Source organism: Notothenia rossii (assembly GCF_949606895.1).
Source record: "Notothenia rossii genome assembly, chromosome: 10".
Lineage (NCBI taxonomy): Eukaryota > Metazoa > Chordata > Actinopteri > Perciformes > Nototheniidae > Notothenia > Notothenia rossii.
In genome coordinates this window covers 49,633,557-49,660,174 of record NC_136908.1, presented here as the reverse complement: position 1 = coordinate 49,660,174, position 26,618 = coordinate 49,633,557, and the positions used below count along the sequence as shown (strand labels likewise).

General features: G+C 39.1%; 2 protein-coding genes across 5 annotated transcripts in view; one reads left to right on the top strand and one right to left on the bottom strand.

Annotated features, from left to right (window-relative positions):
- The window catches only part of LOC307021490 (fatty acyl-CoA reductase 1), a 43,353-nt gene extending 22,660 nt beyond the window's left edge, over positions 1–20,693 (top strand). For both annotated transcript variants that reach the window (XM_079653653.1, XM_079653652.1), the window contains exons 3-13: positions 4,247–4,422; positions 9,495–9,674; positions 10,651–10,828; positions 13,010–13,054; positions 13,143–13,261; positions 14,513–14,542; positions 14,793–14,860; positions 16,930–17,101; positions 17,187–17,316; positions 18,112–18,239; positions 18,377–20,693. In XM_079653653.1, coding sequence (XP_079509779.1) covers positions 4,247–4,422; positions 9,495–9,674; positions 10,651–10,828; positions 13,010–13,054; positions 13,143–13,261; positions 14,513–14,542; positions 14,793–14,860; positions 16,930–17,101; positions 17,187–17,316; positions 18,112–18,239; positions 18,377–18,539 — 1,389 coding nt within the window. In that variant the 3' untranslated portion in view covers positions 18,540–20,693. The remainder of the gene's footprint in view (positions 1–4,246; positions 4,423–9,494; positions 9,675–10,650; positions 10,829–13,009; positions 13,055–13,142; positions 13,262–14,512; positions 14,543–14,792; positions 14,861–16,929; positions 17,102–17,186; positions 17,317–18,111; positions 18,240–18,376) is intronic.
- LOC307021491 (endoplasmic reticulum-Golgi intermediate compartment protein 2-like) lies at positions 20,454–25,530 on the bottom strand. Of its 3 annotated transcripts, none has more exons than XM_079653655.1 (14): positions 25,385–25,530; positions 24,792–24,976; positions 24,603–24,711; positions 24,445–24,491; positions 24,295–24,362; positions 24,140–24,180; positions 23,758–23,859; positions 23,414–23,509; positions 23,213–23,268; positions 22,754–22,852; positions 22,343–22,440; positions 22,071–22,233; positions 21,406–21,482; positions 20,454–21,318 (listed from the first exon to the last, which is right to left on the bottom strand). In XM_079653655.1, the coding sequence occupies exons 2-14, from the start codon at positions 24,895–24,897 to the stop codon at positions 21,238–21,240; spliced, it is 1,143 nt and encodes a 380-aa protein (XP_079509781.1). In that variant the 5' UTR covers positions 24,898–24,976; positions 25,385–25,530; the 3' UTR covers positions 20,454–21,237. The 3 variants fall into 3 exon arrangements, with proteins under 3 accessions (XP_079509781.1, XP_079509780.1, XP_079509782.1); XM_079653654.1 differs by having other exon boundaries at positions 24,792–24,925; XM_079653656.1 differs by having other exon boundaries at positions 24,862–24,925.
- Positions 25,531–26,618: the final 1,088 nt, after the last annotated feature.

The following is a 26,618-nucleotide window of genomic DNA, read 5'->3' as shown; positions in this document are numbered from 1 at the left end:
TGAGGGTGCAGCAGTTAATCGCTTCGGTCTGACACACTTCAGTAGGCCTTCTCTTGCTACAGTAAAGTCTACATCCTGTTTTTTCTTTGATTAGCAGCATCCGGCTCCTCGGCAGGAAAATGACAAACGGTGACGCAAGCAGCAGCCACTTTTAAGACATGTACAGATGTTACAATGAACAAAAAGAAGGGCATTGACAGTGTTGGTGGTTTTTTAACTCAAGTACCTAAAATATTGTCCCAGAAACGGTTTGTGTGTGCTTGATAACATATGGACCTGAGTTGTTGTTTGTTGCTCAAGATACTGATTTGTTACACTTTAACTAGTTAGTATGTTGGCCTACAACATCTAAAAAGGGTTGCAGACACAGTTCAAAGTCCTGATACACTTTGCAAATATCAATATTTTTCATTAGTGATTAAACTGCAGATCATTTTCTAGATTATAATTTGGTTAGTTAGTAAATGTAAAAACTATCTATATATATATATCACAATATAATTTAAACTAAGGTAATGTCGTGAAATGTCTTATTTTTCTTAACCAGCCTTTTAAAAATTCAAAGATATTCAGTCCAAACTAGGAAATCTTGTCTTTTACATTTTTTGACAGTAATAGTTAGTGTCATAAGGCTGCTGCTGTGACATTCAATCCATCAAGTATTTATACCACACCTCTGCAAGTGTGAATAGCATGGCCATCATTAGCTCTACTGTCCTTTCCTTTGTGACCCCCCTCATACACCCAGACCCTCTCAAAATTGACTCTAGGTTGACATTTTGCTTACATACACCATGGAACAAAAACAACGCTTTCCTCAGAACTTTTGTGCCTCTCTTCTTGCTATTTCTCCCTCCTATAGCCACTTGCTCCAGGGGAAAGGTCTGCATGAAGGGGGCTGTCAGGAGTGGAGCCCAGTTAAAGGGCAGTTAGTCAGAAGAGAGGCTGTGTGAATGGCATCTCGGGTTGCTGTGCTGAAAGCAAAGAGCCATTAGTGTTGGGTTTCTGTGAAAGTCCACAGAGCGGCTGCTTCAAGCACTCTTGATGGAATATTTATTGAAGAAAAAGTGGCAGTGTCCAGCGCGGAGAAATGACAAATGGCGGCCACATGTACAAGCCACCACTTCATCTCAAACAGAGGAAAGTCGTTCACAGAGTTGACTTTATTTCTGACCTTTATCTGTGCTTGTCCGAGGCCATGACTTTGTTAAACTGACCACAAGATGTACTACTAAATCACTTGTGGTTGCACTGAGAGGGAAAACATCACGACACGTCCCTGCAGAGAGTGGAGGAAATGTGAACTGGTGGACCATTGTTTTCCTGTACAAGGCCGTCTCGGAGGAGGGTGGGATGGTAAATGCGAGCGATGGAAGGCTGGCACTAGAAAAGAGCCTTTTACAAAACAATCCCACAATGCCATTCTGTGCTTGCGTCCATGACAAAGAGTGCTCTATAGCCCACATTGGACAGCCTCATTCACCCCTCTGACCCTGATGCACTTGCTCCCTTCTGAGCTTTTGTATAAGGTGACTTGTATGACACAATTATCTATTTTTGTTGAGTTTACTCAGCTGTTAGACACTCGTGCTACTATTTTAGTCGGGTAGTGTGTCATGGAGCAACAGTGTGCACTTAGTGTTTAATTACACTTAGAACAGTACATTAAGAGACAGCATTGTACAGGTTCCTATTTAGCTAGAAATGAGAATTAGACTTTAATGTTTATCTACATTAGTGTACATTTCATTTCATTTCAAACCTATATTTAGCCAGATTGGTCCCATTGAGATCATAGATCTCTTTTTCAAGGGAGACCTGCAAAATACATTTGCAAATATACTGTAAGATCAAGGTTTTGCCAGATACTCTTGGTGTTCTCAGGCATTCAAATAATAACTAAGTGGTTTTCAATTAGATAAAGAAAGCACAATAAATTGCCGCTAAGATTTCCTCCTCAGTCAAACCAACTCTTCTCATCTTGGGGAAAGTTATTCTTTTTGCTTCCTCTGGTTTGGGTTTTTTCTCAGAAGCAGTTGCAAACTTCAGGAATGAGTCACACGTGAGGACTTGAATCTTTTCTCTATGAAAGCGCAGCATTTGACAGCGATAGATGCACATCAACCTGGCCAATCCCCAAAATGCATTTCAGTTGTGTTGTAATTGTCACATTGAACTCTTATGTTACATAACAATCAGCGCAATTAAAACTGTTAAGGTTTGTATCAAGACTTCCTCGTCATTCAAACCACAAGGGTTTGTGGATGATGAACCGCTGGCAATATCTGGTTGGTTTGTTTTTGTTGCCAAGCGACACACCCTCAAGAGGAAGTTGAACTGAGGGCCTTGTATGACCTCAACAGATCTGTGAATCATACAGTAACCAGGGAACATTTTTTTTGCCGTAAAAGACACAACAATTTGGTATTTTTTAAAAGCTACACTTTGATTATGTTCTCCAATCTTCACAGAGTGTGGCTCTGTTCCTGCAGGCTGTTGGCCTTGAGCAGAGGGAGACTATTATTCTTAGATTACATAATGATAGCTGTGCTACATATTGTGCAGAAGATATTGCATTCATCCCCCGCCCCCAGTTGGGAATAGTTCTGGGTTATGACATGACATACTGTACATCAGGACGCCTAATATGGGCTGCGTGGGGTAACAGCGTCACGAAGCAGAAGATTGATGGGGATGCCGAACATGAATATAAACAGCTGTTTGAAGCTGTTTAACTCAACATCTGTCCTCCTCAGAAAGTGGACAGCTGACACACACAGAGCTGCAATCTTATAAAGGGGGGAGATATGCTCCCCCCTTTATACTTTGATGCCAACCCCCACTCTTATTCACCCTTTTTTTTTATTCTCATGCCATTTCTTACTATCTGTCATCATCTCTTACACTGGAAAGGAACTGCACAAAGAAATGCATGACCCAATTTGACATCTAGCTGACTTTCTCTGCTGCCTCTGCTCAGTGTCTCCCTGTATTACACAGTGATAAAAGTCCTGTAGGGATGGGGGTGCAGTGCTTTAGTGTCTGCAGGGTGTCAGACGGCAAGGCTTGTGTGAGACATGAGCTGGTAAATCTAGATGACTTATTCCCCCTCCATGTTGGAATGTTGTCAGCAGTGTAAAAGGTGGAATAATACACGTAAGAGAGGCTTCATATACAGTATAGGGTTAAACAAGGTGATGGAGTGCATGATTTGCTCACACACTTGTCTTCATCAGTCAAGCAGTTTTCCCTAAAGGAGGAATCATTTGCATATGCTGAAACTCTTTGGTGCGACAATGTCAGATGAAAGATTATTCTGAATTGAGTATCTTTCAGTTCTGGACTTTCCATCAGATAAAACGAGCCGACTTAACAGGAAAAGTAATCATTCCTTGCAGCCCACATCTCGCATATAAGAGTTTAATTTCCCTCTCCGATTTCACTGAACAGAGGGGCGAGTGTTCAGTCCTTTATTCAAGGGAGTCCTTTTTGTTTGTTTGGTGTATTTTTGGTAGAAATGTATAGGGATGGAGGTCAAATAAATGGTGATATTTTTTCTTTGGATGATTTGATGATTTGGCCTCGATAAGCTGGACTGCTTTATGGCACTACTAGATGTACTACATTTCTCGATCTATTAAGTAGTAATGTATCATATCTTGCTATGACTCCAACTAACAATCATTTCCATCCTTACTCAGTCTCACTAGATTAATTATAGTCAATTAAATGTAAAATAATGACCAAATATGTTTAAAAATTGTACAAAATGTAAAAATGAAAGCAGTTGTTTCTGTAAGAACAGTTTTGCTTTTATTTAAAAGAGGATTTGTAATTCCGACTCTTACTTTTCTGTAGTTTGACGGATCATTTTATCGCTACCACCACTAAAACACTGTCAGTGTGGAGGAGCAGAATCCTGAAACACTGTGGATCACTGTTGACTGATACCTTTGTTTGATGACACATATGTTTATGGTTTTCATAAATCAAAACAGGACAGACACATCGGATCAGAAACAAATCTGGTGGTGAATCTTGACGTGATTTTTATCTGAGGGATTTTATGCAAAGCAACACATTTGCTGTCGACGCGTCAGGCAGCTTTCATAGTTGATGTGCTCTCAGGCTCTTGTGTAATATGGGAATAATAATAAGTGGCATTTCAGTTTGTCACTCTATTTATTTATTTGCTGATGTAAGATTTTGATCTCATCCTTTTCTTTCTGTGTTTTCTGTCGGGCAGCTTTTTGACCGAGTGCGTGAGGTCAACCCCGACTTCCACCTGAAGATCATCCCCATCAGCAGCGAGCTGACGCAGCCAGGCCTGGCCATCAGCCCCGAGGACGTGGAGAGGCTCTCCGCCTGCATCAACGTGGTCTTCCACTGCGCCGCCACCATCCGCTTCGACGAGCCGCTCAAGTGAGGACCACACCTCCAGATTTAATGCATCAACACAAATCACCACATTCAGCATCACTCCTTTATACAAACACACAAACATACCCTGTGTCCCATCACGGATTCTACTTCCAATCTCAGGGGTGTCAAACTCATTTAAGTGCAGGGGCACAAATGTGATCTCAAGTGGTCTGGACCAGTAAATTCATGCGTAATAACCTATTAATAACGACAAGTCTAAATTGTTCCCTTTGTTTTAGTGCAAAAAGGTACATTCTGAAAAGGTTTTATATATTTGATTATCTATATTTTTACAAAACATTGTGAAAAACCTAAAATGTCCTATAGTGCAATTTCAAAAAATGATGCCTCAATTGATCATTTAGACATGTGCATTGCACCTTAGAGATCACAGTGTATCTGCAAAGGCTAAACACATTTAGTCACAGGTATCTGGAACTGAACCATATAGTATTTTATTCTATTTATCAAAACATCTTGTCAAGATCTAGAAATATATTTAAAATTCATTTCCACGTCTTTCTAGTAATCCTGACCACCTCACCATAAAAACTACAGTAGGAACTATTAAGGAAGAAGGTTAAGTTATCCCCCTGTCTTGTAAATGTATAACATTTATATAAATATATTATATTATCTTCTTTTTTGAGAGGGCAACACTGTGCAAGAAAAGTGTGATAAACCCAGAATATATTGAATTTAGACGATAAGAATGAGACACGTAGGATGTAGAGACAATTCTGTGATCCTAATAGGTGTGATGGCCGATTATTTTTAGATACAACCCTGTAGTTTGTGAAAAGAACTTCAACTTGTTCATTTTAATCTATACTGGGTGAACCCAGTGATGACTTCCCACCCGGTACATGTAGTGGACGGTGTGTCGTCACTCTGCTGCTGCCTCAGGCTCCTGCGCTGAGATTGGATCCTGGTCAGGACAGTGCATTACTGCATATGTAATGTTGGCCCTAGTTATATCCTTTCCTTCTGTGGATGATGCGATGATGATACAGCTGTTTGGTCCAGTAAGTTTGTGTCATGTAACCAGCGCTGCTCCATCCTACTGCCCTCAGGGTTTCATTCTGTTAAAACCATCTCTGACCAAAACATCTAGTTTAAACAAATTGAAACTACAGTAACAAGTCGTTCATTCAAATGAAGCCAAGCAGCCTGATCCAAAACTCACTTAGAAATGGTCTTGTTCATAATTCATAATGCATTTGACCAAGTCTGGGAAATATTTTCCATCTATGGTTTTGAAATCAAAATGCATGCATAATCATACATTGGCAAATCAAATCGCAGGTAGATAGCTCATTGTAGGGGATGAATAGCAAGTCAAACATTTCAAATGTCCCTAGCATTTACCTCAAAATGTGAGTAAACTACCTCAATATTATAGAATCATTTCTATCCAGCTATTTCCAAATAAGCAGGTAATAAGTGTAATAAAGTATAACTTTCTTTTATACATTTAAGGGAAAGTTATACAAAGTTAAATGAAGAAGACTTTGCCTTTTATTCCGCTCATGAACTTTCAAAAATTCCCAAAAAGTGGAAGGTGGATGTTGGACTCAATACATAATTACTGCCTGTGGAAGATGATGATAATAATAATATATTTGTATCAATGGAGCACTTTTCGAGATGTTTTACATAAAGTCTAAGTATCTCCGATAACTAAAAACACACTTAAAAGTCACCTATTATGCAAAATCCACTTGTTCATGTCTTTTATACATAAACATGTCCCCTCAGAAAAAAACATTTGCTCACTTTTTGTCCTGATCCATTTCTATAAAAACCTGTCTGAAAATGAGCTGATCAGATTTTGGCAACTTTATGATGTCATAACGATTTTTTGGCTTGAGTAACCATTAGCCAATAACCAACCAAGGTAATATCACCTGAATCTCCTCCTAGAGCACCATTGTGTTCTTTATAACCAAATATCTCTCAGAGGGACGTGGGGAGGGGCTCCTTATTTTCATCTAAAGTAACAGACAGAGAATCAACACTTTGGAAACAGGGCTGAAACAGAGGGGATTATGGGATGAAATGATCTGTTTGGCTTTTGGAGCCAAACACTTCAGAGACACGTTTTTATATATCTGAGACCTATAATATATTGATGAGACGCAGTATAATAGGGGACCTTGAAGTCCCAGGGTAGCACAGGACATTAAATATAAAGCAATACTCGCAACCTGTTGTCATCAAAGCTACAATTAAGTTCATCAGGTTTTATAATTGTAACAACTGACAACAACAAAAATAGGAAACACCCACAAACACAAGGTATTCTTGCTCTCCGTGTGTGTTTGGAGGCAGGACACACATTAGGATGGAGTCAGTGCTCAGTGAGGGTGGAGCTGCTCCACTGCTCCCTCACAGCTTTATAGATCTGCTTCCACTTTCTGTCTCATCTCTTCCTCTTCAGCTTCAATCTTCTCTCTGAGTGGCCTTCACCCTTTTTCTTTTTTTACCCCTTTTTATCTAGCTTTCACTCCCATTTCTCTCTCATCCTTTCCTTCTTAGTCATCTCTCAGAGTCATTACTCATGTGCCAGGTCAGGGCATAAATCAAACTCCTCTGATAAAGGTTGCAGACTCCAGACTTTATCCGTGTTTAAAGGATGATTCCTGTTTGTCAGAACGTGGATGTTATTTTTCTAGCTGCGGCCATCATTTATTTCTGCTTATAATACCATTGTACTCACCAAGAGTCGGAAACATAACCTACTTTTGAAGAAAGGTCAGACCTAATTATCAAAAGTTAGTCTGAGTCTTACATCATGCCGTCTTCTCTGAAGCCATGTTCGTCACCCAGAAACGTGAGAATGTTAAATGTATGACCCTCTTATGCAAACTAAAGTAAATATAGTTAAATAAACCTCTTATTTAGCCAGATTTATTGGGAAAATTAGGAATTATTGCCGAGAAGTACTTATGTAAATATGATACTATAATATATCATTGTAGGCCATAACGTCCCTAAGCTTTCATGCTTTGGAGAATATAATCATTCAAATAGGGATTCAAATAAGTCATTTTCAATGTGGTATTTTAAAAAAGCAGATTTATCTTGGTGACAGGAACCATGACTAATCCACTTTTTTAAGATTGACATTTTGATTATGTTTTATTGGCCTGAAGAGGAAAACCCCTCCTGTTTATTTCAAGAATATTTCAAAGATGGGACATTTCTGAATAAAACCAAGGCTTGTAAATTAGCAGAAAAATATTTCCTAGCTTTTATTTTACAACCTGTTGCAGTAATGTTCCCAGATCTCAGTATTTGATCTGAGCACTATATGGAATGATGGCAAAAACTACAAAAGTGCAAAGATGTATCAATTCATATTTATACTTTTGAAGTGATGAGATAGTGAATCAGACACAGGAAGCGTCACAGCGGTGCATTCATCACTTCCTGTCTGTGTAACATCCAGCATCAAGTCCCAGAAGGTGGTGGGAGGAGGACACGCCCACACGCACAGAGCTGCTCTAATAACCGACACCATCCTGTCAACACTTCCCTTTTTTCTTTATCTGTACTGTCGCTGACGAGATGGCACCACCTGACCACTTCTGATTCATGCTGGTGGACTCTCCGCCCCCCCGCCACACTCTCTCAATACTCACTCTTCCTGTCGCACCACCCACACAGCCAGAGGAGCACTCTATCTCACAGCATCTGTTTCAACTGACCCTCGGTTTTCTTATTGTCGCCTTGGGGGAGAATTTAGTCTGAACGCTGATGTGCTTTCTGTTACTGGATCTGTTGCTGCGTGTTGCCATCAGAGTGTTAAACATGCAAGAGTCTGGATAAAGTCAGAAGCAGAAACTCTTTTTTTAGGAAATAATTGTGCTCCTTTAATCAGAATTGTTGTCAGGATAATAGCTGGCTAAATGTGCTTCTTCTTATCCACTAAACTATTTATTTAACTGTTGCATAAACAATTATCAGTAGATCAACAGATAGTAGATTACTGTATAGTCAATAGATGTGTACAGTATATACTAGATAGCTATACATGTTCATGGCATTAACTTTTGTAGCCCGGTCTTAGTCTTTAGTGGCTACATTTTCTGAGATTAATTTTTATTTTTGATAATTATGCTTCTGTTTTGTATATGTTCTCTGTTTTTAGTTTTGTGACTCATGTGACTTGTCTGCTTTTCTACTTCACCAAAGACAGTACTCTCTCTTTCTACTTTATATAAATCAACAACAAATCTTATAATGGATGAATCATCTTTTGTGTTAATCACAATTTTCCGAAATGTCTGAACCTGGTGATTATTCGTTAAGAGAAAATGAACTACAGGTTATTCCCTCACATAATTAAGCCATGTTCTCTATCTACCTCCCACACGTCTATGCTATGTCTTTATTTCGGCTCCCTCTGTATTCTTCACAATGTGTAATGCCGTCGTCATTTATTCATGCAGTTTACGGGGAAATTAGTAACGCTTGGTTTGACAGCGTGGATCGCCCCCACTGATGCAGCAGAATTGATTGGTCAGTTATATCCATAGCTCAAAATCGACTTTAAACATTGTACTTTAAAAGCAGAAGAGGAACAGACTTCTATTCTAATGTAGAAATTAGATTTATGAAAGTTAATTACTGCTGTACTTTACATCAAGTGTTTGTTTAAGTGCTCACGGCTAAATGAGAGCCAAATGTGCTGGAAACTATGTTCAGTCAAAATAATGATGATACCAACACAATAATACGGAGAGCAGATGTTTCCCTCATCTTGTTTTTGTACTCGTCTTCCTCCCTCTCGGCTTATGATCATGTTCAGTGAATTCCTAAAAGTCTGCAAATTCTCATTTGAATGGAAAACACTCAGTAGTCAGCAAACACAAATGTGCTTGGATGCAAACGCTCAAACCGAGATATTAGCAGTCGGGCAAATACACACACACACCTTTTATCTCATTTTCCTGACACACATAAGCACACACAAACCTTTCACTCCCCCTCACACACGGATTTGCACCCCCCCCCCCCCCCCTCCCACACAGACAGACACTATTTGACGATGTGTATCTCTCCCGCAGACACGCCCTGCAGCTGAATGTGATCGCCACCCAGCAGCTCCTCAGCCTGGCCAAGCAGATGCAGCACCTCGAGGCCTTCGTTCACATCTCCACCGCCTATGCAAACTGCAACCGCAAGCACATCGACGAGGTCATCTACCCGCCACCCGTCGAGCCCAAGAAACTCATCGACTCTCTCGAGTGAGTAGAGGAAGGGCTGGTGCCCCGAGGACGTGGAATCAATTCTATTTCAGTTTCATTCATACCCTATATGGGATATGATGATATGAATTCCCCCAATTACTTATACGTGTTTTATTATTTAAAATTCAGGTTTACTTCAGTATTTTCCTGATTTCCTTATTATGTCAGGACATTTCTGAATAAATGAAATTGCTAAGCATGACCAAAGAAGATCAGAACTATGATTCTAGACATTTCATTACTCAATTCCACTCAGGTTTCCATCAGTATCAAGTTTGATATCCAGTCTAAGCCTTGTTAACTTAATGGAAATGACTTTATATTATAGTGAGCATAGGCCTAAATTCACTTGGAATAATGAAGCAAAAATTCTTCTGTCAAAGAAAAAAGAAAACACTGACTTAGATAAGGGTTCACCAGAAAAAAAGGTCTTGCTTTCAGGGCTTCCATACATCTGTTTTAAACGTTAGTATTGAGAGAGCTACTGTATCAATTACTTGATTGATTGATTCATAAAACCATGCTCATTTGGATGTTCCTACACACGCCTTATGCTGTAAATAATAATAATAATAATAATAATGTAAAACTGGTGGAACAAGCTCCACATTGACTATCAGGATGGCAGAAAGTCTACACATCTTCCGACAAAGACCAAAAACCACCTGTTTCGACTGCACCTTGAAAAAGAAAACCTTTTCCCGAGCATAACACTTAGATGGGTTTGTCCTAAGTGAAGCCAATGCAGTAGCACTTACAATGGTGTGGCTTATGAAAGCTAATGTACCTGCAGGGTTCCTGTTGTTTTGAGTTTGTTCCTATATGGTTAAATGCCATTATCCTAAGTCACTTTGGATGACAGCTAAATGTAATGTGATCCAGATATCAGTCAATGATCAACATAGAATACAATAATACCACAGTGTGGCACAGTGTAGAGGAACGTTCCTCTGACTCTTCTGTGTGTCTTCAGGTGGATGGATGACAGCATCGTGCGGGACATCACGCCGCGGCTCATCGGGGACCGGCCCAACACGTACACCTACACCAAAGCCCTGGCGGAGTGTGTGGTGCAGCAGGAGCAGGACAAGCTCAACATCGCCATCATCAGACCCTCCATAGTGGGGGCCAGCTGGCAGGAGCCTGTCCCTGTGAGTATTTCCTCTAAACGGTCTGTGATAAAAGTTTGAGTGACTGGTTCCTTAATCCCATGCTCCTCCTGTGACAGTAAACGAATGGAAATCAGATATTGATCGACGTTATTCTGCACAGATCAATGCTGCTCCCCTGGGGGGTTTATCTTAAATGGCCAAGGATTAAAGCAAATTGGTTAATATCTTGGCTGAGGAGCAGCAGGATTCAACCTCACCGGCTTCAGTCTGCTCAAACAGCTGCTGGCGGGGGGGGGGGTGAGGGGGGCTGAAATGGGAGAACGGCTGACACTGAATGTCACATTGAGGGTGGGAAGTTTAGAAGTACAGAAAAGTTCATGCAAAGGCCAGAGGACTTAGAAAGTTAAACGTCGCAGCATCATTTTAAGCTGCTTTCTGTCAAACTGCCGGTAATGCAGGCGTCACAACATCTCTGACATTTGCATTTACAAAACTGATGTTCTTAACACCTTTCTATGTCTGCACAAGGTAAATAAAAAGGCAATCTGCTATTTTCACCTGTCACCTTTACATTCAGCTGGGACATTTTGGTGCTTTTCAGTTAAGAGTGTTTTGTGTTAAACACCCAAGGTTACTTTTTTATGTCTCTAAAATATTATGTTAATTCACATACTATAACTAAATACTTTGGGCATAAACAACAAGAATATAGTAAGAGTATATTAAGTTCAATTTTGAATCGAAATGCCTCTTTCAAGACAACATATGTGATGTATATGAAACTTTCTACAAAAGAAATGAAGAATTTGTATTTCTTTGCTGGTGCTTAAGTGCAGAGGTTTAACAGCTGTGAGGAGGGGGGAGAAAAAACAGGGAAAGATGCTACAATAAACATCACAAATATTGATTGTACACCGTGAAATAATCAAATGTACTCTGAGGGATTTCTAGATCATGCTGCAAAAATGAAAAATCCAGAAATAAGACGTGAAAGCCCTTGTTGGCACAAGTGAAATGTGTGTGTGCCTGCACTGGCACGGCAGTTCCTGGCTTAGCCTTCAGTTCTAAGCCCGGCCTGGCAGCGCCTCTTCAAAGAACCTCACTCACGCTCGGCCATGCAATCGCCTTGACAGCTCCTGCCAGTAGACGCTGTGAGGCAGGGGGGGGGGGGGGGACGAGGGGGGACTGACTATCTATTTATATATTTGTGTTCATGTGTGCTGGGTTTAAAACCACAATATGCATCAAGTTCTCTCAGTTTTAGACTCAAAGATCTTCGATGTAGCCAACATGTATGATGCAAAATATCAAGTCAGAGATGTATCTGTGCATGAAGCAGATTGTAGAGCAGCTAAACACCTCTGGTCAGTTCAACTCTGCTCTTTATCTGCAGCAGAGCATATTATTAGATTCAGGACAAGCCTCACCCCCCCCCCCCACACACACACACACACACACACACACACACACACACACACACACACACACACACAATGCCTCACCAGCCCTCTGTAACCAGTGATTTCATCCATTTTTAATGCACTCTAATTGAATTCGACAATAACGGCGTCCCATGTTCTCCCACAACAGAAAGTACATACATACATAGTACAACATAACCCTATCAGTGGATACAGCACACATGAACACGTATTTACCCACATGTGTGATGCTGTTAGAGCAAAATCCTTAATCCCATTATATGTCACTTTGGATCATTGTATGGCTTGTTTCTCTGTAATTCAATACATTATTTGAACTATAACCAACATTTGGTCCCATTTTGACCTTAACTCATTATCTTACGCCATTAATTATGTCCTGAGCTGAGTGTCCTGGTGTCCTGATTATGTATAGACAATTGCATTCTGGGCTGATGGTGGGAGATGCTTGCCAGTTAGTCCAGTTAAAGGGGCCCTATTCTGCTCATTTCCAGGTTCAATTTGTATTTTCTGCCTCTACTGTGATATGTTTCCATGCTTTAATGTTCTTAAGGGGCATTGTACGTGATTGCTAAAACTTCCCGAAAAGCATTAAAAAATATTGAGTTATTAAATGCTTGGTATTATCAATCTCCACAATATAATTCAATTGAAAGACTATAAATAATCACATTTAATTATCGCCTAGCCTTAGTTAGCTAGCATTAGTAACATAATGAACCTGACTGACAAAGCTCTGTTTCATCCCATTAACACGTTTCTCTGCTTTACACCTCAGGGTTGGATTGACAACTTCAACGGGCCGAGTGGAGTCTTTATAGCCGTAAGTAAAAACTTTACCCTTAAATCTCAAAGCTTAAACACACAGACATGTTTTGGAGCTCTGTGACTAAGTGCTGTTCTTTAATCAGGCTGGAAAGGGGATCCTGCGCACCATGAGAGCCAACAACGACGCGGTGGCTGACCTGGTCCCCGTGGACATGGTCATCAACCTCACACTGGCTGCTGGCTGGTACACCGCTGTGCACAGGTTAGTGCTATCATCTGACACGCTATGGTCCTCATATTAAAGGACAGATTCACCATTTCTAGGTCCAACAGGCTTATTACTAAATTGCAGGGCTGCTTTTTTAATTGCAATGTTATCAAAATTGAAATATGGACTCGTGCAATATCCCAAATATCATGAGGCGCAATATTTGCCAAAATATGTAAACATTTCTAAGTAAAATATTGTGGTACTACAGAAAGGTCAGTTGGTTACATCTAGCAAACTCCTGCTAGATTAGATTAGATTAGATGTGTTGTCCCCAGGGGGAAATTGGTTTTAACAGCACCATACATGTTCACAATATACGTATATACTGTATATAAACAAAAACAATAACCCAGACAACAACAGATAGTTATTGTTTACTATACTGCTGACATATGCATGTACATATTTATATATAGAATAGGTAACCTGATAGCGGTCTTTAATTTGATTTTATGATGTACATAATATATGTGTTGTGTTAAATGTGTGTTATATGAAAAATGGGATGTGCATACATAAAGCTTATTTATCAGAATGTGACATACTTTTTGATTATTAGTTCCATCATGGCCACAGTAAAATGACAGGGATAAAAGTGAAAATGTACTGGTAGAAGAGTTGTGAGCCTGTATTATCCTGCTGTCACTGTTCTCTACAATGGTTAGGTTTGAAAGCCATTACACCTAAAGTAACATCTTTATTAAGTTGGAAACAATCAAATGAAGTGAAAAAGTTTTAAAGAAATGTAGTGGTGAGAGTCCAAGAGTTCAAACTGTGTAAAATCTCATACTAGCTATCTTTACTACAGCGTGTACTGCAGCACCAACACATGATGAGGAATTGGGTTGCCTCCAGGCTACAACAGACATATTTGGAACAAAAAAACTGATTTTGGTTGATATTAATAAATGATTAGGTGGGATGGGGGGAATATTTAGGAAGTAATCAGCTAAAGCTCCTAAATATTATTTAGCTAACTAGACAGAGATGGGAAAATAATTAGAAAGTTGATGGAAAGGAAAGAACGATTTGTATTTCAATAGGATCAGTTTAAAGGTTTTAGGGGGATGTGGGGGAGGATAAATAATAGCTACAGTGATACTGAAAACATCTGGATGCCTAAATTACATTCAAACAAAAGTATTTCATGAAAGAAAACACATATCATAATGCATCAACATTACTGCCTGTGATGTGATTATACCAGTGTTCATGTTCCTGACCACCTGTACTTATTTTCAGAAGGAAAACAGAAAAACAGAAAGATGAAAGTTAAGTATTTACTCTGAATTGGAAATGATGTGAAAAGATGAATCTAGCTTTCCCTCAGCCAACATGTTTATTCAGTATCTTTTTGGCACAGCTCTGCATGTGTTGTGTAACATACTCAATACTTAACTGTAATTGAAGGCACCTATAAAGCAACATAGTATCATAGCTTACTACTTGTTTAGTGCAGGAAATACAGTTTAATATGTGTTTTATTGGCTTCTTTATGACCTTCCTCTCTCCCACTTTGCAGACCTAAATCAGCTCTGGTGTACAACTGCACCACCGGCGGCATCAACCCGTTCCACTGGGGACAGATTGGTACGTACAATAAGATTGTCTTTCTTAAAGGAAGTACAGACCTGTTGCTGCAGGCGGGTCTTTATAGAGCTGTTTTGTCTGAGCCTGCTGGCATCCCATAATATTGTTGTCCCATTCATCATCATCTCCAATCAATACCTTGTGACTTAACTGCCCTGAGAAGTGGTTAAGTCCTGTAGTTTGTAGTCAGGGCTCCTGTGGAGAGGGTCTGCCCCCTGCTGGAAACACATATAAGATGGGTCAGTGGGACATTAAAGAGGGGTTTTCCTTTCTTATATAAGCAGGTGCTCAATATATTAGCTTTTCTTGAAAGCTATGAGAAAAACTGGTTTGCAATTTCAATTAATGAGCTCAATTGTTTCCCAAAAATGTAAAAGGCATGTTTGAAAAGCAATGATTTGGCCATGAAACAATGTTTGGAACATCATATTGGTAGGAACCTGTTTTGGTTCATATCAACTTCACTTTTTTTTTGCTGCAACCAGTGCTATACTTTTGACAGTTGTCGCTGAAATTTGGCCTAGAGTCAAGGTGGGTTTGTGTGAAGACATGAACATGTTTTGCATGTATGTATGTGGATGCAGCAAATACTAATTTTAGCTCTACTTTACTATTGAAATTGGCGAAATAATACTAGCTTGCATAAAAATTACATTATACTTGATTAAACTTGCATAAGAAAAGTGTCTATGACTGTAGACACATGGACTTGTTCAATATGTAATGAATACGAAAATCGTTTTATCTGACTGAATTTCCCAGACATGGATTGTTAGGGACACTACATATTACAAATACTACAATACAATTATTTTTGAATCACTCAAATTATTATGAAATTAACCCAATTCATGAAAAAACACAACATAAAACATATATTTAAGCACATACAACTGTGTTTCCTGTGTACAGAAAAGTAAAACACTTGCTCAGCAGATACAGTAGGATTAGAGGGCTGTGGATGTCAGGCTGCGCGATGACAACAGACTCTCTTTCCCATTTCCTCTCAGATTAGCAAACATGCTCGCTCCACCGAGGAAATTGCTCCCAGATGTCCGTAGCGGGATTGGGTCTCATCACTGCAACTCACTGTTATGAAAGAGAAAACGTGAACTATAATCCCACCGGCCAAAATGAGAATCAGAAATGAAGCTAATCTAAAAGGACGAGTTGTTGTGACGGATAAAGGAGGATGTAGCTCCCTGTTGCAGAGAATTGTGGGATTTTAGCCCTTTTTTGTGTGGTGACTCTCCCAGACCTTGGAGGGTGGCTGAACGTTAGCGGCGAGGTGCCGGGCCACAGCTGGCTGTCCACCTCGGATACGGTCATCTCTGCCCCTGCAACCACTACATATCTGTTGCCATGGAAACGAGCGGTGCAAGGCCTAGTTTGCGTGCCGTGTGTGATGTAATGTCTGAAGTCACATGGCTGCTTTCTGTTTCTGTTGATGGCTGCTGCTGTATTCTGGGAGGAGGTGGATGAGGGGGGGGGGGGGGGGGGGGTTTAATGCCGGTGGGGGGAAGTCATTGTAAGGCTGCTGAAATTCCCCCTAGATCCAGATCTGGAAATCATGTTATGATTAAAGCCATGGTTCCTGGAAGTCGTGATCCCTGTGTAGAAATTGCAATTTGTGCATTTTCCCATCTCTTTGCTCCTGGTCAGTGGATGTTGATAACCTGGACCATTCAGAGTTTTTTCCTCTTCATTACATCATGAGATCCAAGATCACTGCTCGCCCTAGTTGTTGCGCCTCAAATATTACCATTACGTTCAAGCTAAAACAAAAACCATAAATATCTGTATAAAAACACATTTTAACCACTGCACAATATTATTGCAACTTTTATTTCATAATCCAAACAAATATGGATGACAGGAATCACATACCCCCATGCAAAACTTTCACAATGTATTGTTCATGTCCGGTATTGGATTATTTGGATATTTCCTGGCCATTCAGATTGAACAAAAACTAAGAAAAAGTTGGATTTTAAAGAAATAGGTCAAAAGTATTTTTTTATGGTACAAAAGATTACTGTATTTTTATTTGAATAATTCACCTTCTGCAGAGCACCACGTGATGTCGTCCTTCAAGAGGAACCCTCTGGAGCAGGCTTTCCGCCGGCCCAACGCCAACATCACCTCCAACTACCTGATGAACCAGTACTGGATCCTGGTCAGCCACAAGTTCCCCGCCCTCATCTACGACTTTGTGCTGCGTCTCTCTGGACAGAAGCCGCAGTAAGACTCGCCACAATCTGTCATACTTGAAATCTAAAGAGAAGTTCAAGTGTGCAGTGACATTTTACCCCTTCTCATGATTCAGGATGATGCGCATCTTCAACCGTCTGCACAAAGCCATCGGCCTGCTGGAGTACTTCAGCAGTCAGGACTGGGAGTGGAACTCGGAGAACATGAGCATGCTGATGGGCCAGCTCACCCCAGAGGACAGGAGGGTACGCTTATCCACAAACACACTGCCACTTTGAGCCAAATATTGACCTCCTGAGCTTATTGAGGAACCAGATTGCTTGATCCAGTCTGAATATGTATATTTGCTTCATCTGATGCCATCTGAAGTTGTTATTAAACTCCTCCTACTCATTGAATACAGGTTACAACTTAGTGAAAGAGATACAGTAAAAGGAAATTAGTTACCAAACTTATATTTGACCATATTTCAGAGGGTATTATGGTACTTACAGTATGTATTACATTTCTAGTTATTTTGCAAATGAAGGTATTCAGGCAGAGCGTGAATACTTGCTATAGATAGAACTACCTAGGTGTACATAAAGTAGTTAAACCTGGCTCCACAATGACAAAATACAACATTGTGTATATCATATAGGTTAATGCCTCAGTCATAAGAATTGAATAACATAGATTTAACTAAACAGAATTCTGGGCCATTGTCCAAAAGAGAAGTTTTACTTATGAGACTTTTTTAGTGATAATGCTAAACTTTTATTTACCTATTTGTATAGTATGGTATTGCTACTTTTAAGTAAATTATGGTCTTGCCCCCTATAAATAGATGTATGCATGATTTATTTAACCCTATTATGATTAAGAGAAAAAGCCATTTAGGGAATATTCCATCTGCTCTTATTTGAATGGTATTATTGGGTCAATTGCTCCATCTAGTGAGGGATAGTGGGATTTCATTTTAATGTTCAATTACAAATGACACAGTATCTTTGGTCTTGCCTTTGTCTCTGGAATTCTTAAACTTCTATTCTATCTTGCAGACATTTAACTTTGATGTGCGCCAGCTGAACTGGCCTGAGTACATTGAGAATTACTGCATCGGCACCAAGAAGTACGTCCTGAATGAAGACATGTCTGACATTCCTGCTGCCAGGCAGCATCTGAGGAAGTAAGTCAACAAGACAATGCAACAGAAATAAAAGAGGACAAGAAGCCTGTTATAACAAGTGTGCCACTAACATCAGAAACAAAATAAATATAAGATCTAGACATTTTTCATCAACATTTTTCCTCTCTCTTTCCCAGACTGAGGAACATCCGCTACACCTTCAACACCCTATTGGTGGTTTTCATCTGGAGAGTTTTTATCGCCCGCTCCCAGATGGCCAGAAACATCTGGTACTTTGTGGTCAGCCTCTGTTTCAAGTTCCTGTCTTACTTCCGCGCATCCAGCACCATAACCAAGTGAGTGTTCCTCACCTCTTCAAGGCAGAGACGGCCGCCCTGGCCTTTAGCTGTCAGCAGGATGCAACATCTGAGACTCTGACCGTCCGTCAAGGACACTCTGAGTCTGAATCCTCCTTTGTGTGTGGATCAGCTGGGGGCTCTCTACAGGTGGGAGGCTGCAGTCGTATGAAGCACTCTAAGGAGAGAAAAGATCCATGAATAATTTGTCTCGTTCGGAAATCTATCATCAGTACCTGCACCGTTCACTCACCAGAATCCGTCCAAAAAAGTATTCATCTTGTTCCTACAGTTTCCTTCTCAACGTGAACGCCAATTATATATGCAACAATAAGCCTTTTGTGTGCCGTCCATTTTCTTTTCCACATCGTTGTTTCCATCCACTTGAATCTAGCTTCATTGCCTTGCCTTATTATTATGTTTTCATACTTGATATATGGCAGAGCTTCACTGGATTTCTCTAAGATTTGTTTGGTTCTCTGCAGTTTAACTGTGGGGAAATCCAATTCCTCTCTTTACTACGCAAGTGATTTTGATCTCTATCTTACCGTACATTATGTGTATCTACTGCCTTTCTAAGATTACACCTTAAAAACTAACTGGTTATCTATCTCAAGTCTCTAAACTGAGACAAGTATTACATCTAAATTCCGACTATACCGTTCAAGACAACAGTATCATTAAATAAACCAAAAAATATATATCTGTCTCCATTATTTACTATCACAAAGAGAATGTTCATATGTCTTTGAACATAAACCATGTTTGTTTGAATGCTCATCTGTTTGTACAGCAGTTTGTACTGAAACTAAGTTTACTACTTTTACATCTTTATACTTGAGTCAAAGTCTGATATATGTGGTAGATCTTGGCAGTGTAATATATATAATTAAGAGTACATCAGAGTTGAGTTTATTTGTTTAGCTCTGTACAGGTGGAAAAACATTTGAATTAAAATTAAGTTATAGTAGTTGGAAATTCCAAATAAAATTCTGAAAGACATAATGGTGATATAAAAGAACCAAAATGAAGAAGTCCAAGGAATGGGTCCAGTACAATATCAGTGATTTATATGTCCGAGATTGTGGGTTAGAGGACCAAGCTTAGAGCAGGCAACTTAGCGGAGTAGAGAGTGGGGTCATTTGATGAAAATGGAGACCTAACCCCAAGTTGTGCCGCCTGTAAATTAGCTTTTGAATTGAGTCACAGCGTTTATTTCTCTTTCAATTAATTACAGAGCTGTTGAAAAAAAAATTGTTTTATAAAAAAAAACTTTGCAGGGTATTTATTTATTAGAGAAATGTCCTGATCTGTGATGCTTTTACATGAGGCACAAGCTGGAGTTGTACCTTAGGTAACAGCCAAACAAAATGTATATGCAACGTTAAGATAAAGAAACTTTTGACTGAAGATTTGCTTTAGTTTTTGAGGCAGGCCTCTTGTTACTGAAAAGGTAATTAGGTCTGTTAAAAAATTATCAAAGATCGTACTTTTAGAAAACTGCTGCTTTAAACACCTACTGCAGAAACTTTATTTGAGTAAGAAAAGCAAGATATGTTCTGCTTTTGGACAGCTAGTGAACAGGACAGAGAATGGAATCATTATTACGAGTTCTTGCAATACAGAGTTAAGTGTCATCTGCATAAGAGTTAGAATTCATGTTGAACATTCTGACGAACAGAAGAAGTGAAAAGTAGTGGACTAAATATGGAGCCTTGAGGTACGCCATACCTACCCTGATGTGGACTACTATTTTAAGCAAAGAAAAATTGTGACCTATTTGTTAGTCTGGACCTAAATCACAAAAGTACTAGGTTATAAACAAAGGATTTAAAATCCCTCATGGTGTTGAATCAATGACCCAAGTTTGGAAAACCTGTAAATAGTTGAAGTTCATTTTATTCTTTTAAACTACCAAACATTTTATTTGACTGTTGATCTTTGCTTGGTGAGAGTCTTCACAGGATTCCACCACAGAGCTTCCTACAGAGTCTACCAAAAGTGTTAAATGTGACAGGCCAGTCCGTGTTTTACTAAACATGAGAAAACTGTGTTGTTTTGTATGTGGCTTGACTCTTGACTGAATACAAATGCATAACAGTTACGAGCCTAAATGGGAGAAAAAGGGACACAACTTAATAAATGTTTATGCAAAGCCCATGTCTGTGGTGTATTTATGGTAACTGTACTCTGAAATTTAGACGGAGATAATCACCCAGAATGTCTGCAGTCATTTCAGTGGCATCATAACAATTCTTACAATGTTGTTTTAAGAGTTGTGTTGCAATTGTTAACTGCATGCTGATGTCCTTTGAAAAATATTTGATCACCTTTATTCTGAAATGACTTTAACACAAGACTTAAATGTTTTTCACAAAACAACACTTAGGCACCAAACCTCATTCTTTTGTAAATATGTAAACTTTAATGGACTGAATGGCAGCCAAACAATCAGATTACAACACATGGACAGAAAGTCTAAAACTTTGCGAAACAAACCCATCACAGTTTTAAAAAAAAACAAAAGTATGACTCATGCATTCACGGGAAACACATTTTCCTAAAGTGCAATTATCTTATGTAAACTGTACCATTTGTCAGTCAACAGCACAGATCATTTAGACTGTTTTGTAGAAAACACAATTATATGACATTGATGACGTTATTTAACAATGGCCAAAAGCCTGCTCACAGAGAAACGGTTACTCCACGGGGACTGCTTCAGCCAACAAAGGAGTCTGGTGATTGTTAAGATTGTTCATCTCGTTGTGTAGCTGCACCTCCTAGAATAAGTTTCAGTACAGGTAAGTCTATCAGTAAGGAAGATAGCCTGTTTATGTTGCAACATGTATTTTGTATTAAAGACTCACCTCTCTTCTGAAGACTCCAAGTTTGAGGCGACAGCAAATAACGTCAAAAAAGAGGCCAACAAGCCCATGAAGCATGCCTTTAGGAGAGAGGAACACACAACGATAAATAGATCGATTCGGACAAGTTTTAGGTCATAAATGATTTTCTATATGAAGCTGTTTTACTTTGAATTTAAAAGCTCAATGTGACATTGTTGCTCTACATAAGCTCTAAGAGGCTTATGATTTACATGAGAAAAAAGTTTCTTGCAGGATGTTTCTAAAATATGTTTTTATCATCTGAAAACAGGTAAAAAAGGTTTTGGAAGTTGAAGATCTTAGTTTTGATCAGGATCCTTTTGACATGACTGTAATAAAACATACATGTTCTAACTGATAATATATGCACTTGTAAACCCACCTGAAAGAAAATATGAATGCTGTTAGTCCTATTTATCACATGTGGTTTACTTCAGCCTCTTGTGGCTTAAATTAGTATTACAATAACAAACTAAATGACCCTGACAAATAGAACCCTGTTTTCATAGATTTATAAAAACAAATAAAAGGTAATTCAGAAAAAGAATTCTTTGCAAAACCTTTTTTCACTCGCTCTTAAGTCATAGAAACAGGAGAAATGGATGAAAAGATGATAAATACATGTGATTGCAGTTAAACAGACTTGCCTGTGGTGGAGAAAATACCCCCGATTATGCCGCACAGACGCACCAGGAACTGCCAGAGAGGCATGTGCTGCTCGCTGACCGTCACCATCAGAGAGCTGGTGTCGTACTTGATGAAGATGCCGGAGACACCGTGACTGCCCGCTGCGTGGTTTATCACCCGCTCCTTGGAAACAGATGGCATGATGGTTAGTGGTATCCTAAGTTTCCCTTCGTTTCTTCATCCTCTGTTCAATATGCTTCTTTGTAATGGGCTTTAATGACTCTTCACCCACCCGCTCAGTCACAGAGTACTGGTGTGTGTCTGCAGATATCTTGTATGTGTTCAGTCTGGTTGGAACCACTGTGATGAAGTACTGGAACATCTGGTTATCTGCAGGAAACACGCCACCAGAAATAATGCATGAAAAAACCTCAATATTTAACATTTTTCTATCAATTTCAAGAGGTAAAAAAAGGTTAGTTAAAGAAACTCATAATGAAACTTAATTATCTGATCAAAGAGCTTACAATAAAGGCTACCTCTTTCCAATAATCTCTACTAAGCAGTGATCCACCAAGGTGAGCAAAGGACCATTTGAGTTAACTCATGATCAGATTAATGTCTCAACGTGTCATTCATTTAGCAGGAAACGCCATCAAATGTTTTATCCTTTCCTACCTCTTGGTACATAACAGTAACTTACGGTTATTGGTGATTTTCTCTGTGCCGTCCAGAGGATTTATGATGCCCGGTATCTCCTCCCCGAAAGATAAATGGTCAATCCGATGGGAGAAGTTGTATGCTGTAATGCAAAGACGAGAGGAAGCTCAGGTTCAATCAAGGTGAGAATCACAAAAAAGAAGCTCCATTTCAACCTGGAAATAATGTACTCTGCACTGGATATAGTTGCTGTTTGTCTACAAATCGTTCAATACAATTCTGAATAATAATAACATCTAAAAATGCACCATTTATTAGTATCAATCATAGACTGGTATCAATGAAGCTAACATTTGCCTGCATATTCTTTCAAATTAAATGCCCTGTGTGTCATCTCTACTTTCAAATGTAGTTTGCACCAAGAGTAGATTACTAAAACAATTGTACTGTTAAGAAAATGTAAAGAAAACATATGCAAGCATAATTAGAAAGAGTTACTCACTATCATGGCTGACAAAAGCAGCAATGTGGGCATGACCCTGTGGATGTTGAATGGGCCTGAAAAACACAAATTAGTATTAAAGGTGAAGTGTCAACAAAAGCTTTATAATATAGCATAATATCTATGCCTGTTTTTCATAGCCCAGCAAATTCTACAGCTGGATCATGGTAAGAAACGAATGAACGTTGTCTAGTTTCTTACTTTCCGACAGTTACGTGTAGGTTTCCTGCCACCTTGTTGACGTAGACATGCCCGTGTACCCTACAAGCATTCAACGGCTCTATAGAGGCATACTCCCTGTAGCAAAAACACACAATTATTCAGAACATAATTTGACACTTAAACGCACCAGAGGACATTGTGATGTAGTGTGGAATAATGGGAGTTTGGAGCAAAAGGGACCAATGTAATGTATGTCCCTAGGTCTAAGAATTGTTAAACACTTTTAGAATACCTTTAATTGCTTATCAGCAACACACCTAACAGGCTGCACAATATTTGCATATAGTATAAAACAAAAAAGAGCTTGTTTGCATGTGACTGACCGGGGGGGCAGGGCAGTAGGACCGCCTTTGAGGAGACTTTTGTAAAGGACTTCCTGAAGAGCATGTTCCTCTCTCAGCCTGTTCTGTATGAGAAGCAGCGTCCTGAGGACAAACACAAGAGTGGCAACGTGTACACTGTCGGACTGAAAACTCAAAATACATTTAAACTAGATCTGAACTGTAGATAACTATTCCAGTTTTTCTAAAAAGCTTTAAAAACATGTTCTTCTTTCTTTTTCAGTATGCATGCAAATGTATGACCTTGAATACATGTTTAAAATAACTGAACATTAAATCAATGTATTGTTTTCAGACACAACAAGACTTTTATAACACTTCCTGTTCTCCCAGTATTTCCCTGTCTGATGTCAATACAGCTTACCTTTGCCACATTCTCTGTTGTGGAGTCAGATCAAAAATAACCTGAACAAACACAAAGAATACACTTGGGAAAAGCCAAATCTTAATAATGCTTCTACAAAAAGAACAAACACAGAATTAAACTTGACCTCATGTTTGGAGACATGCTTCACTCACAGGCTCGTACTGGAGGCCGTTGGATGTGATCATGGTCTCAGCCAGGTCCAGAATATCTGCTCCAACATCTGCAATCACGGTCATCAAATGCATGCATGACGTGACATATTTTCACCATACATTTTATGATAAAGAGGATGGGATACTCACGCTGGCATTTCATGGCAGCTGTGATGTCGATGTTTATTCTCAATTTACTGCGAATGATGAAAAAGAAGAGGGGGAATAATATTTGTCATCTACTGTTTAGCATGTTTGTTTGGGGACTTTTTCATGTGATCATTTAACAGCTATGGAAGTAAGCTTACCTGGAATAATCCTTATCAACTTCATATTCATACTTCATCCAAGTGTCTCTATAAACAAAGAACTCCAAGACAGCCAGAAGAGCCATGGCACCGAAAGCAATCAGCGACACTGTGGGTGAGACGAAGAGGGTTACTGTTAATAATTTCTGTATGGTGTTGTTGTCTTTCTGTTTTCAGAGGAGTGTCCACCTGTTCCTCCAGAGGCTGAGGTCTCCACGTGGCTTTCTGACACCTTTGGGAAGGCGTCCAGCTCTCTCACCAGGGTCAGGGCTTTCCTCCGAGACAGACGCCTCATCTTCAGGTTCAGGGATGCTCTCCACCTCCTGCATCATAACATCAGTGTTACATTCAGGAGCCCTGTCTGCAACCTCTAGCTTTATAAAGGTTTGAATGATGATACAATTAACATGTTATTAAGTCATGCAAATTCAACCATGTATGATCTTTCTACATTTGAATTATTCGGTAAAACCAATGCTCGTTACAGATGAAGACATTGAAACACACTGTTCTTTAGTAGCCATTCTGATTTATTATTAAACAATGTTTAAAATGTCCCTACAGAGAGTACGAATACACTTTACATCTGTATATAAGCACTGTACTACTAAAGCAAAAAGATAGATACAAATGGATACAAATATTAGGTTTCTGCACAGTCAATATTCAGATCCATATGCTGCAAAACAGTATTAACAGTAGAGATGTTTCATGTCAATATATTACCGTCACAATAAAGCAGCACAGCCTTCACAATAACAGTCATTTATAATAACTCTTACCTCTTTAATCATCTACTCAGAGGTTAAATCGCACCACAGGATCCCTGGAAGCCATTATCATTCAGTTATTTTCGGCTGTATGAATGATCTCTGACTAATGTTACATCCACGGTCTGCGCTCACGCGGACAGGTGGGCGGACCTGCGTCTTCCTTGTTTGGGTAAATATGACGTCGGTGAGTGCGAAGCGTGCGCGCACAGTGAACGCGCAGGTAGCAATGTCGCCGTTCTAACACAAGATGTCGCTTTGATACTGAAACCTGAATCCGATGCCTTTTTTTGTAGAACTATGTGAAGTAGTTTGTTAATATAAACTGTTAAAATGAAATACAATTACCTATCTTGTAATATAATATTATTTAACACAATATGATACAATATAGTATACGATATTTTTGGATTGCTTTTACTCTTGCAGAGGCGGGAGAATTACTTGCTTGAGTGCAAGAGTGTGGGAATACTCTGTTACAATAAAAGTCCTGCATTCAAAATATTGCTGAAGTACAAGTACAAAGTATTGTCATCAAAATATACCAAAAGTTCTGCAGATTGGCCCATTTCAAAATAATATATATTATATGTTTCGATTATAATTATTGATGCATTAAGTTGTTATCAAAGCTGGAAAAGGTGCAGCTAATAAAGTACAAGTACCTAAAAATTGTACTTCAGTACAGTACTTGAGTAAATGGACTGATTTACTTTACACCACATACTCTAGTACTTTTTCTTCTGAATACTTCTTTCACCAGTGCATTTAGCACAGACTCAATATCAACATACTTTTGAGGATTGGTTAACTTTGCATTGTCTTTAATGCATAGTTATTGTTTTCTCACTTTTCACTTTTCATTCTCTATATCTCAATTGTTCTACTCGCTGATATTTAAAGCATATGTTAAAATGGTTCTGTGAAAAGCAATGGTTTTATATCACTTGTGCTTTTGGACTATTTGCAAATACAACAACAGTTTGTGTAATGCAGTATTTGTTTTGGTAAGCACACCAGCTTTGAAACTACCTGAATAGTCAGTGAATAAAGTCAGACAAGAGGAGTGTTTGTTTTAGATATGTATATTTATCTTTGTTTGCAGAGAAACCCAAAGCCAACACAGCAGACTTGTGTTAATATTTTAAACTGTAGTGTAATGTGTATTCGTCTTTGTCCTGTAGAAACAGACAGTACATTTTTGGAAATGTATCAGATAAATTAATCAAGTAGTGTAATGACATAT